The sequence below is a fragment of the Cyprinodon variegatus genome, unplaced genomic scaffold (genome assembly GCF_000732505.1).
Source record: "Cyprinodon variegatus isolate N-32 unplaced genomic scaffold, C_variegatus-1.0 Scaffold221, whole genome shotgun sequence".
NCBI lineage: Eukaryota > Metazoa > Chordata > Actinopteri > Cyprinodontiformes > Cyprinodontidae > Cyprinodon > Cyprinodon variegatus.
This window is the reverse complement of record NW_015150674.1, coordinates 573,084-586,756: the sequence shown is the minus strand read 5'-3', so window position 1 is coordinate 586,756 and position 13,673 is coordinate 573,084. Positions and strand designations below refer to the sequence as shown.

The 13,673-nt window shown below is 36.5% G+C and overlaps 1 protein-coding gene across 1 annotated transcript in view; it reads right to left on the bottom strand.

The window, feature by feature from the left end:
• deptor (DEP domain containing MTOR-interacting protein) overlaps window positions 1–13,673 on the bottom strand; it is a 33,556-nt gene that overhangs the window by 15,882 nt on the left and 4,001 nt on the right. The window contains exons 3-5 of the mRNA XM_015380750.1: window positions 12,784–12,811; window positions 12,041–12,189; window positions 3,504–3,682 (exon numbers count right to left, since the gene is read on the bottom strand). Coding sequence (XP_015236236.1) covers window positions 3,504–3,682; window positions 12,041–12,189; window positions 12,784–12,811 — 356 coding nt within the window. The remainder of the gene's footprint in view (window positions 1–3,503; window positions 3,683–12,040; window positions 12,190–12,783; window positions 12,812–13,673) is intronic.

Here is a 13,673-nt window from a genome sequence, read left to right as displayed (position 1 = left end):
TACAGGACAGGAAGTGAGTCAGAGAAGAGAGAACAGATGGGAAGACAAGAAGGAGCATAAGCAATGTTTTCACATGATGTAGCATCGCTGCATTATTATGCCTAGGACCTGAGGGCGACCCAATGGCAAAATGAAATGCTATCTACATATCAAATCAACTAATTTTTCAGAATCCTAATAATTTATAAAGAAGCATGCTTCTTGCAAACAGGCAAGAACCGATTTAACTTGTTAGATTTCAGTTTCAATCACTGAGCGCCCAACTACAGTAACAGCCCATTGATTATTGATCATTATACTATTTTAATGCATCTAGGTAAAAGTGCTTATTGGGCCAGAATCTTATAGATATGTCATAAAGCTTTGGTTCAAGTGCCAGATATGGCAAATTGTGGAAGAGATTGTTTTACAATATAAACTCAAACAAATAATATGAGACTCAGAACTAAAAAAAAAAAAGAGCCATAAAGGTGATTGCTTCCAGTACATCTGAGTTTGATCTCAGTGGAGAAAACCACGAGGAACTCAAAGTATGAGCCAGGAATAAGTGCCAATCTTGAAATCCATTTACTTCTAGACATAGAATTTAGATCTGGAAACTACTGCATGTTTTACTGAACCTACAATTTGCTGTAGTGGTATTTTCAAACAGAGAAACAGAGAGATAAAGCAAAGTAGAATTTGCAGTACTGCAGCATGCAATTTGTCTCAACTTTGATGGTTTAAACTAGCAATAGTACGGAGCCCCTAAAGGGACATGGATGGGAAAAAAAGAACTTTTGCGAGATCCCGCAATAGTTTTGTAAGATCCCGCAATAGTTTTGCAAGATCCCGCAATAGTTTTGCAAGATCTCGCAAAAGTTTTAGGCTTTAGGGGCTCAGTAGAAAACCTTTTGCAACATTTCACAAAACGTTTTGTGAGATCTTGCAAAAGTATATTTTTTGCGAGATCTCGCAAAAGTATTGCGGGATCTCACAAAAGTTTCTTTTTTCCTCCATGTCCCTTAAGGGGCTCCGTAAACTATCTGTGTTATGTAGTTTATTTGTTTTAATCCAAGTGGTCTGATTGTTGAATAATTTAAAATATTACATATGACAGCCTTCTGGATTTTTAAACAAAAAAGATAAGAAGATTGAGAAATCTCTTAACCACCTTATATTTTAACTTCACAAGACCTTTCAGCTCACTTTACCTCAGTAAAGACTGGGTGCAAAAAGGTGCATTTCTTTTCATCTAACATTTTTCTCTTCTAACTTTATATAACAAACAATATCTCGTCCCCTTTTCTCTGTCAATATATTCGCACTTTGAAATTTTGGTGGTGCTTGGTATAGGAAACCTGAGAGACCAGACCTAAACCTGACAGCACGTGTAGCTTTTTTAATCAGTCATGAACAAAGATTTTTACATGTTTTATTTCTTCTTGTCCTTTAGGAGTAAAAGGGATTAAAAGCAGTACAGGGAACTAGTAAGGAGCAAAGGCCTCTTTTTGTTTTCCTGTATTTGGATGAAAAAAATGAAGGAACAATTATGCAAGAGGTTAAATCCCCCAAAGTGTTGCAGCACTGTATCTATACTGCACACAGCAGGACCTGACTGTAACTGAATCTCCAGGCATGAAGAAAGTTAACAGGGGAGGTGTGGGTATAAGAAAACATATCAGTACGACTTAACGATAGATTTGCAGCATTAAAAAAGTGGGAAAAACTTTTAAGACAAAGAAAAAAGAATGAAAGGAAAAGAGAAGTTCATTTTAGACATAGAACATTAATTTCCTGCTGCAATAGTGATCTACTTAGATGGCATCTGCAAATCAAATTTTCTTTCATTTGATGCTCTGAGAGAAAAACATGAAAGTTATCGGCTAACAGAAAATGAAATGTGAATACTCCCACTTGGACTGTATGAATGGAGCTTAAAGAGCTAGGAGACAGACACCAACTATCACCCAAACCCTGACTAGAACATGTTGTAAGGCTGTCTCTGAAGCCTTATAGACAGACAAATTTAAAACCTATTGCTACACTTTAGCAAAAAAAGGAAAACAATATGTCACTATCAAAGCAGTAAGCACCTCAACACAAAGTGCAATATTGAGTTTGATTTTAAGTATTTACAATTTGCTAACTCAAGATGAACAACGACACGATTTTAATTTCCACTGTTTCTCCCTATTAATGAGCCAATAATGAAAAATGAGCATATATCTGATAACTGCTTTTATTATTTAAGCTCTAACTTTGCAGGTTTACTTTGTACTCAAAGCTTTTAAGTTGAAAGTCTTTCAAGAATTTTTGAACAAAAAAAATAACGGAAAAGTAGGAAAGGAGAAAAGGTTTCTAGTTGAGTGACCATGATCTAACTTTTTATTTAGAATATGAACTCAAATTTGATGACGACAGCCTGAAACTCAAACTTGTTTGGTTACAGTGAAATATGGTAATTTAATGCTCAGCCACAATACTTTATTAGAAAGCATTTTCTTCTTCTTATTTGTTGTTGTAGTATTTTTTTCTATACTGCTACTTTAATACACAGCTGTATTATACCTTAAATTGCATTTTAAATTGCACCTGGTTTATTTCATTATACCTTCAATTGCATTTTGAGCATTATTTGAAATTCTTACGTCAGAATTCTTTACAGTGCACAAATACTGTCTGTATGTACCGCCCTATCGTCTGAACATGGCATCTTTGCTAACACGGCCTAAAAGAAGCCCCCCTCACTTCGCTTTCCTTTCCTCAAAGGTTTTCTCTATGTAATTCTTCTTTAAAGGTAAGCCTCCCCCAAACAGGTCAGGTTAATTATAGGACCTCCAACATTACACCTTGAAATGTGATCTTGGCCAGTGTGAGATAAAAACTGGGTTTGTTCCAACTACAGTAAGTTGACTCCAAAATGAGCAGAACCGAGCACTAGAAATATCAACATATTTGCTATTTCTTTATCTTTTCTTTTTTGTTTTAATAAAATATTCATTTCAGGAACTATCTATAAACTGTGTTTGTCAAATAAAAAAGACTTCTAAAGATTTAGAGACTAATCGTGTGCATCCTTTATTTTTTACAATCCTTATTCAATATAATTTTTTTCAACAACCACCAGAATATGCTTTCAAGGAAAAAGTGTAACTCAGATATATTTTGTCTCCATATTGATGTGAAGTGGCTCTAACAGCAGATGACTCAGATATGAGGGGGTGACTGAATAATGGAGTACCACCCTTTCTACCATTGAGTGTCTTTTACACATCATCAATATTTTAAAAGCAAGCCTCAGGCATGTCTGAGTTTTAACCCCAGAGATGAAGCCCTTAAAGCCAGATGAAAGAGAGCAGTGTTGCGTAGTTACTATATAGTCACTATTTGGGAGTAGCCAGCTTTCCACAGGATTTTTTTGGTCTTTCAAAATCTAATTCAATTGGTCCCTTAAAAACAGATTATGGATAAATATATTGAACCAGAGTCCTATAGATCAGGGTGATTATCACTCTTCTCACCATGCTGAATGATGCCATGTTCGAGCAGCCTCCGTCCCAGCTGCTCGGCCTCTTCCCTGGTGGGCACCTCCCCCTCCTGCAGGAGCCAGTCAATGAACTCTGAAGCAACCAGGGTCCGCTCAAAGGCCACACCCTCCTCTTCTCTAGTCTGCATCAAGTTGTTCTCTGTGTTCATCAACCTATATGAGAAAGAAAAAAAACGAGAAAACCAATGCAACATGTGAAATAAAACACATGAGGTCATCTAAACTTCAACAGTACATTATTATCTCCATTTCAGCAAAAGAAATAGAGGATTAGGATTAGGAATCCTTCACTAAACTTAACTAAGACTCATTTTCCTGATTTCACACACACTGTGAGTTTATTAAGCTGCTCCAGTAAAGTAACAACAGATTTCCCTGGACACTACACTCTGGGTTTAGACAGCCGCTCCATCACTTTAATATAGAAACAGTACTGCAACCTCTCACCTGAGCAACATGACTCATACCACAGGTGCATTTTTCCTTGGGTTTGCTCTCTGGACCTCTGCTCGGATGAGCCTTAAAACTCATTAGTTCTGCTAGGGGGCTGTGGTTAATCTTTGTGAAGTTAGAATTGCTGTAGAGCAGGTCCTATAGGCATAATTTAGAGGCTGTGATCTTTCTAACTTGCTATAGACCAGTTGTTCTTAACCTTTTTTTGATCTGCCCCTTTTTTAGCTACCCCCATTTCCCCTAAACAGCCTTTACAATAGATGAACAGAGAAACACCAGCTGCAGTAGATAATTGTAGTACATTAATCTACTTTATATCTCAAAACTACTGTGTAATTATTTTCTGGTCTTAACAGTTTAAAAGTATTCAGAATTGCTATCAATACTTAAAAAAAAAGAAAAACTATAATTATATCTTCAAATCATTTCTACCATGTACTCTCTACAATAACACTGGGCTTCTCCAGGGGGCGAGTCCCATTTTGCTGACCAATGAGGTACACTTACTAAAATAAAACTTAAACTAAGTTAAATCCAGGTGGTAAATCTAATCTAAATAAACAACTTTGAACTAAACCTGTCTAAAAATATAAGAAATCTGATCTTTATACAATTAGAACCCTTAAAAAGAAAAACTACATGTAAAGGCTAAAATAACAGAGACCTTAGATAAGATGTGCTGAAGTAAAACAAGATACAAAATTTTCTTAAGATGCACTAAACTAAAACAGGATCATTTCTGAACTTAAAACAACTAAATTCATTTTTTCTCTAGAAGCTCTAGATTAAAAATTATTTTTCATGCATTAGTGTTCATGGCTGAGGTGGTGCTGAGGGCTTTCTGAACTCCGCTAGGCCACACATGAAGAAAGTTCAAACCAGAAAAGCATCATTAGTAACTCCATTAATTACTTGCTGTAAGCCTTCATCGCCAAATACAACATTATTGTGCTTCCCTTCAGAGAAAAGGCCCATGCAAAAACAATATACTAAAAGATTAAAATCATGTGAGCTCAATTAAAATAATGGCTTCAATATATGGTTCAAAACACGGGGGACCATTTCTTTTGCCGTTTGGCCAAAATAAATAGATAAATATAATTATGCAATCCCTCTTGGTTTTGTTTTGTTTCTTTTTATTTTATTTATTTAGTTTTGTATGTTTACCTAATGGGTGGATTGCTTTAGGTAGAACTAGATGTTCTGGTTTGAACTGCTTAATCAACATATTAATCTAAAAATAAACAGGTACACACCTGGAAAAAGTTGAACAATACTTTAACTTCTAAATACATACCAAACTGGTAGATCATGTCATAGATCAAGCTGTGGGGGAATATTCTTAGGAACACTTAATGGCATCTAATTAAAAATAATTAGAGCAAGAAGGCTGCAGGGAAAATATAAACTTATAGTAACAACCAAATAGGAAAGACTCAACAGACTTAGAGTAGGCAGTTCTTTTTGTCGGTCTGACAGATGATATTTAAAGGCATCAGTTTAATTAGAGAAGAAAATAAATTAACCTAGAACTGGAGTCTCCTTTGGTGTTTTGACTAAAAAAAAAATGAAACAGAAAAGAGGAATGGGCGACTTAAAACAGAGACGTTAATTACCTTTAAATGAGATGGTTATTTTTTATACTGGTTTTCAGAATCGACAAGTGACATACTGTTTATTAGAGCATTAAGTAAAATAGCTAATTAAACCAAGCAGAAAACATATTTATCAACCAGAAAAAAACATACCCGTGGTTATCTGAAAGTTTTGCATCAATCAGTGAACGCAGTAGGCAGGTTTTAGCTTAGGGAATGGACTTAATAAACTCAAAGAAGGTCAGCTTCTATGTTGATTGGACTGAGTGGAATCTTAATGAATCCAATTTAAACCAATGAAACCATTATCAGGTGCAGCAAAAAGCCTTTTTTTAAAAACACTTCAATTTACCACAGGCACTTAGCTGCACCCTCTCACTTTGGTTCGATCCATTGTCTAATAGTAGTCCAGGGAAAGCTTAGAGGCACCAATGACAAAAAAAAAACACCAATGCCCTCATTAAACACTGCCTAGGGGAAAAAAACTTGGAGCCAAAGCAAAGAACAAAACAACAAAATGAGAAAACAGAGCTGGAAAACTTTCAGGGTTTTACATAAACAGTTACTATAACCCATACATGTAACAAACCAAATACTTATTTTCCCTAATGTCAAAAAACAAAGAGCTGTTGTGCATAACATGAAACCTGAATGATTGAATGCCATCTGATCCACTTAAACCTTTAAACTCAATAGACTGAGCTGAGCTAACACAAATGCATTAACTCAAAGTTCTGTACTCGGTGCTTTAAATGAGAACAGCTTAAGCAATGCAATGCATTATTCATATCTGAGACCTTAAATACAGAGCAAATACTGTGTATGAATGGAGCATGATAACAAAAAATAGGACAGTTGAGCAACTAACCTGGAGATACACAGGATCTCACTCTTCATGGCTAACTCTGCCTGAGTGGAACTCAGAAGAAATATATGATGAGACCTCAGCCAAGCAAAAATTGAAAACAATACCAATATACTATAGTATAGGTTGACTGAGGGGGCAGCTGAAAGCAAGTTACTGAGACCTCAAAAGTGTAATGATGAAGACAATATTTCGTTGTGGGCAATGCACCTGGTTTACTTCACCGTGGTGGGAGTACACCAGTAAAAAAAAAAAAAAAATTAACAAGGTTTTATCCTTAGAAACATGCATAACAGGTATACCTTTAAATCTAGGTACGATCAGATTTGTAAAACCCATAAAGGACAGGAGGCTAGGCTTTATTTCTGAGTGTTATAGTTTTGATCTAAGAAATTTTATATGTCTTTTTAGGACAATTTAGAATTTTTAACTGATGAAAGGAGGTATTAAGTGTATCAGTGGATTTTTGTTATGTTGTTTAGCTCAGTGGTACTGTTGCTCTATTGTCAGAATGATAATATACAAGAAAGATTAATACTTCCAGCATGCAGGAGGTGGTAAACAATAGGGACCCTAGCTAAATTAACATCTCTGTTGGATAAAGTCTCCCACCCCATGCATAAAGCTGTTGCTGAACTGGAAAGCTCCTTCATTGACAGACTGCTGCATCCTAAATGCACCAGGTAGAGTTATCACAGATCCTTCCTCCAAGCAGTTGTAAGACTTTATAACCATCACTGTTCCCAACAACCTCAATAATTTGTTACATTCATGCAGATGTTCTGTCTTATTTTACTTATATCCATAGTTTCTTTTCACACTTAAATCAGAATCAGAATCAAATTTATTGCCAAGTAGATTTGCATTTACAGGGAATTTGACTTGGTGTTGATGGTGCAGTCAAATTAGATATATATACAGAATACAGAATCTATAGCTATATACAATATAAAACATGCCATATACTACATACAATATATAGTATATAGTTTTATAGTAGACTGTGTGTTAATGTTTCTGTAGATGCTACTTTGGTGCAGCTTCTGGGTCCTGAACGGAGAAGGGAGAAGCAGTGTCAGTGTCACTGAGGCCTCTGGGCCTTGTTGATAAGGCTGGTAGTGGATGGGAAGAAACTGTTCTTGTGGTGTGAGGTTTTGGTCCTGATGGACCGCAGCATCCTGCCAGAGGGAAGTGTCTGAAATAGTTTGTGGCTGGGTTGCAAGAGATCAACCACAATCTCCCCTGCACGCCTCAGAGTCCTGGAGGCTACAGATTTGTGTATGAGATGGTGATGAAGGAGGTGAGGTAAAGCAGTGTTAGAAACCACATCTTCCCCCTCTGGATTTGCCAGAATCTTTTTGGGGTTAACCTATAATCATTCGCCACGGTCTCTCCAAACTCCTTTAAGTCCTGGGTTCCTGCCTCTGCAGCCACCTGTGGAAGTGGTATGCTTTGCCTCTTAGGACCTGCTTGCAGCTTCAGGAGGCCCACTATGTTAATGGTTAAAGTTTAGAAATGACAGCACTGCGTACTGTTGCATACCACTCCACTTAAAGCATTGTGCAATGGACCAGCAAACAATAAAAAACATAAATAATACTAATTATAGTACATAGGAGGGAACTTTCCTTAGACACTGTCAAATAAATCCAGTCAAACCAACTGCATTTAGAATTCCCCTAATTTAGTAAAAAAAATAATATCTCAGTATAGATCCATATTTTCTGTGAATACATAAAATTTTGTAATTGAACATTAGTGAACAAACAGCACAATTATTCTTGCACACAAAACACATTTTATCTATACAAAGTCTTCCCACATTCCTCTGTCCTGTACCACACAACAAAGGGCCTCTATTCTCTGGAAGAGATCCAGATAAAGTTGTGTCAGATCTTTGAGTCTAAACTAATCTGATCTTTCTTACTTGAACATTTCTATGTTTGGTACAAAAATATCCATAGAACGCTGTCCTTTCTCTATACTTTTAGAATTATATCCTCAGTTTTCACCAGTAACCAGTAATTTCAGGCAAACACAGTTTCCAGTTTGCGGCGGAAAACTTCTGCCTCCATCGGTGCAGCATGTCAGTGAGTTTGGGTTCCTGAGGTTAGCAAGGCCCCAGAGTAAATTGCAGCTTGAGGAATGAAAGACATTCTTTTTTTAAAGGATGCATTTGTACTTTTTTCTTAGCTGTAACAACTGCTAAACAGTACAGAAACAAAAAAAAAGAAAATGATGGTATTGTAGTTTTATTGCCACTGATGCAACTAGTGGCCCAACACATGCAACAAAATAATCTAATGCACAAAAAAAGTTAAACTGTAAAGGCCAGATAATGGGTAATTCAACCACAAAATGTCACAGTATCCTTTTCTCTGGGTCATTCTTGTATAAAGATAAATCACAGTCTCATCTGCTCATACTAGTTATATCATTTCAAGTTGGAAGTGCACTGTTTATGCTGCTTTGACAGTTTGCAGAAAAAGAGATTAATGCACGCCTAAGGAGTACCGTTTATTTCTCCATTGGGAAAACTAGATGTTTAAGTGTTGGGTGGAACTGGTACTTAATGCTGCATAACAAACTGTAAGCTCAAGTAGTTTACATACCATGGGTAGCACACTGAGAATGTTTGCAGCTACAGAAACCTGACGTTCAAAATAATATTATCCTTGGTATCACACTTCTGTTTTAAGATTCCCATGCTGTCTTATGAGCAGACTGGTCTAGTTTACAGGGTATTTAACGTGATTAACAATGGCTACTGTTCTAACTGGGACAATTCCAAACATCTAAGAAAATAGATGGTTAAAGATCCACAACAAGCAAGTTGTGTTTCTCTATGTTGCAGAGCTTAATGTGCTGCCTTGAATCCTTTGATTACTGTTAGTCATTATGATATACTTCTAAATTTCTTTACTAATACGAACAAAAGTGTGGACTCTAATAAAAACTTAAATTTCCCATCAACAAAATCAAAGTGGGTCTTTTAGGCTGGGAGGGGGTGAGAGAGAGCAATACTTAAGTAGATACTGGAAGGCTTTGTTGAATTTGCATTTTTTTCAAAATCTCACAGTCAAGGTTAAGGGCCTGACTTCTCTTGGGAAAACAGACAGAGAATACAACTAAAAATATGAATTAAGAACACCCTGAATACCAAAATGACAGAGCAATATGGTTTGTACTTAAATGTTAAAAACTGAAGTTTTTTTTTCCATGTTTAACTGTGCATTTAGGGTTTAAATTAGTGTGCTGAACCATGGTGATTGCATAAACACATAGCTTAAAGAGCTGACTTGACAGCTGCATCCTCCACCCCTGTTTTTCTCTTACACAATGGCTGTATGGTTGTGTATATATGTATGTGTATTCCCTGAGGCACTGAAATCAAAAACAGGACTGGGATTAAAAATATGTGCCACCTGATTTAGAGGCACAGAAACAAAGTTTTCTTGTATTCCTCATTATCAACAATCAAAACTTTGACACATACAAAGCTGATGACAAGCAAGTAATCCCTGTTCATGGTTTCCTGAAAACAAAGCTCATGTGTGGACAGAAACCCATGACTCATCACTCTGTTAAAATATGTTTCCAGTCATTTCTCTCTCTCCTCAAATTTGCAGGCTTTCAGCAGAGGCAAGCTCAACTCTTCATGCCCTCATTTAATGGAAGCCATTTACCAGCAGAACAAATTTTCAGAAATGCATGAAACATGTTGTTTAATCCTGATGTACTCAGTGTACATAGCAGCAACTACCGGCAGGGTAGATGATAACAAAATAAAAGAAAAAATAGAAAGCAAGGGATTTAAGCTCCCTTTAATCTGAGTATCTGCAAGGAGAAAACTTGCATCCCAGAGCTTTGGGTTGGGTGATTCTCAGACATCGAATTGGGGTACCTATTACTGCATTTATAAAAGACCAATTTAGGGAGTTGCTGAACCTGTTGTACCTTTTGGTCGTCTACTGGCCGTGATTTTGTGAAAGGTTGCATTTTGCATTTTCATGCACCATTTTAATTGAGTTTGAGTTCTCCATTTTATATTACCTTTATTATAAAGTTAGTGGGAGGTAATAATTGCTGATTCAGCTTCCTGTTTTTCTGGGTCATATGTTGTACTGTTGGATATAACTGAGTAGAAAGCAGAAAAAAACACTATTCCTTAAAGAATGGGCCTTAAGGGTGTTATTTTATATGATATTCTACAATTATTGACATGATTGTTATTGCTTAATTTTGCAAATTGGGCCTAAATCTGTTTTAGGGCTACTCTGTATGAGCTGACAGGCAGCAAGTATAGTTGAATTTTCCTATTGGTTAAAACAGTAAAGCTTACATGTCTACCTCACAACACCATGTTCTGGTAAAGTGGGGTGTTTGAGTGACATAATCTCTGCCTTAATAGCATTCTGTTTTCATGTTTGTAGATGCTCGTATTTTCCATTGTTCATTTATGGTCACTACTGCCACTATTGCAACCAAAACATTTGTCTAAGTGTTATTCTGACTGTCAGGTACAACTGGAACATAGCATAAACCTTCTCATTCAGATACACTTCCCCTTGACTAATATGGAGTTGAAATTGCTAGAATTGGGAGCATTAATTTATAGGTTTTCAGATCAATATTTTAAATTATTAGTGAGCTTATTGTTTTAATTTAGGTAGTTGGATTATTTAGTTATATCAAATCCTCCAATTCCCCTCATCCTAGCCACACCACTCTGCTCATCCCCACACTAAGTGGCTTTTTTTTTTTTCTATTTGCCCGTTGAATAATTTTGCTTTAACTTTTTTTTTTATGTTCATGAAGCAGTCAATTGCAACAAATGTTGCACAGTCCTGCACAAATGGGGACATCTGGTCACCTAAGAATATGTTAACTGGAGCATGTTTACTGTAAAGATGGGATACTTTGCAAATAATTGTAATATGATTAAAAGAGAAGGTGTTTATTCTTTATATGTGCAAGGTATGTGCTGATAGAACAGCAATGCTTGAAATCACTCCTTTGTTCTTTGGAAAATAATGCTCTTTCAGCTTATTTCAGTTGAAGATACAGAACAAAAAATGACCTAGAAGTAGATTGCCTGTCAATCATTCATAATCACATACAGTAGCTACTTACGGTAATACAAAACAAGGCCATTACTTCCAAATAAACAGTATAGACAAGTCAAAGCTTTCAAATAACAAGAGATTGGAACACAACTCTGATCTTTGCATTTGTACTTTCTAGCACTTCAAATACCCTTATTTATGCAACCATTGTCACAATATTCTTCAATTACATAATATATCCTCTTTGAATTAAATACATTTTAAACAAACTATGTCATTAACCCTGTGTGCAATATTGAGCTTAATCTTGACTGTTGTGAAAAGGTTCCACTTGCTGCATATTAGGCAGATATATATATAGATTTCATTTATCCTAAAACCTGTTAATAATGAAATAGGAGTTGTTTTTTTTAGAACATTTACATAACAGCCCTATGCTGAAAATATCATGGTTGTCTTATTCAGTCTCCATCCTTTAAGGCTGCATTAGCATGTACATGTGTTCCCAATGTCGGTTCTGTGTTTGTCTTACTTTTCATATATCCTTTGCCCCCTCATGAAGACCTTTGCTTCACTATCCAGTGGGAATGTGCCGTCGTCCTTTCTGAAGCGATACAACAGCTTCATGTCTTTGAACTCCCGGTGTTCATCACACACTAGAAATGCACAGTGGAGTAGAAACTTCAGTTACAGTCTCAGCACTTTGCTGGCAAAAAATAAATAAAAATTATCACTGTAAATAACTGTAGACTAACAAAAAGCTACAAATGAATAAATAACATTAATTCCAAATGTAATCAAGAGGAGAAAAAGACAGACGGACGTGTTCATTCATTAGTCGAATTAAGATTGGTTAACATTGAGGGATATTTGGCTGTCCTTATAAAACCGAGGTTTTCAAAGTGGTGGCATCTTTGTTTATAACTCAGGGCTTCTTTCCTGTACAGTAAGTGAAATTACTAATATAACCAGACAACTTGAAATGCCAGCAACAATTCATGTTTCCAAATAGAATGAGGGTCTATAATCAGCCCATGGAGGATATACGGTAGGAAAATGAGGTATCCCCTAACTCATTTCTTTTTAAGGGTAGTTTAAACCGGGCTTTCCATGAGGCACACATATTTCCTCTAGAACGTTTTGGGCCAAAGAAGCATCCTGATTATATTCCAGCTGGCTCCCTGGAATATAAAATGACCTGTAAATCCAGACATATGCTTGTCTTTACCACAAATTACACACAAATTATTGCAGATGAGGCTCCAGTAGGCCTACCAAATTCCCAATCCATCCGCCCATTACCCTTGAACAAAACACAGAGACACATTAACTCCTCACATTACAGCCCAGAGTCCCCCCTAGATTGGCATGTGTTTGCGGTGCAAAAGGATATAATCTAAAGAAATAGTGCAGAGAGAAGACAGTCTAGTCCAGCTTTTTGAAGACGATGAGTTTCTATGTGCATCTTAAAGCCAGGAACCTCCGCAGGTTTCACGTCAGTATTCTGGACATACAGGGAACTGGCTCTAACCTCACATGAAAGAAATGGGACACTGCTCTGGTCTATCACTGTGAAGATTTAGCTAAGCCAAATATGATATGGATCAAAACCTACAAATAAGGAAATAGACCACTGAAATGTACTTTTCTCCTGGGATGAAGATGGCTTTTCTTTATAAAGCTGGTAAAAGAAAACTGATGAGCTCAGGGATGACCTGAGGTTCCTCCACATCACAATAAGTCAGTTGATCAGGATGCCTCATGGTTCCCTTTGGAGGTTTTCATAGGAGGCACATAGGGGAAGGATAACCTCTGGATGACATAAAACTCACTTGAAGGACTAAATTTTTCTTCTAGCATGGGAATGTCTTGGAAAACCATGGTATACGCTAGAGTGCCCCTGGGTAACAGGATCTCTTGGAATTCCTCCTTACCTCAATGACACAATCTCATTTACATGAAGGAAATTAGATTGAGACTAGTTAAAATGTCACTTTAAAAAAAAAGGCATGTCTTATTTATTAAACTAAAGGTTAATAATAAAACAGTCCAAAGTAACATCTTTCCATTTCATGTCTCTAGTCCAGAAAAAAATGCAACTCTTTTTAAGAGAGGTTGCCTGGGCAGACGTGGAGAATCATCTACTACCTGCTCCCAGAAAATGT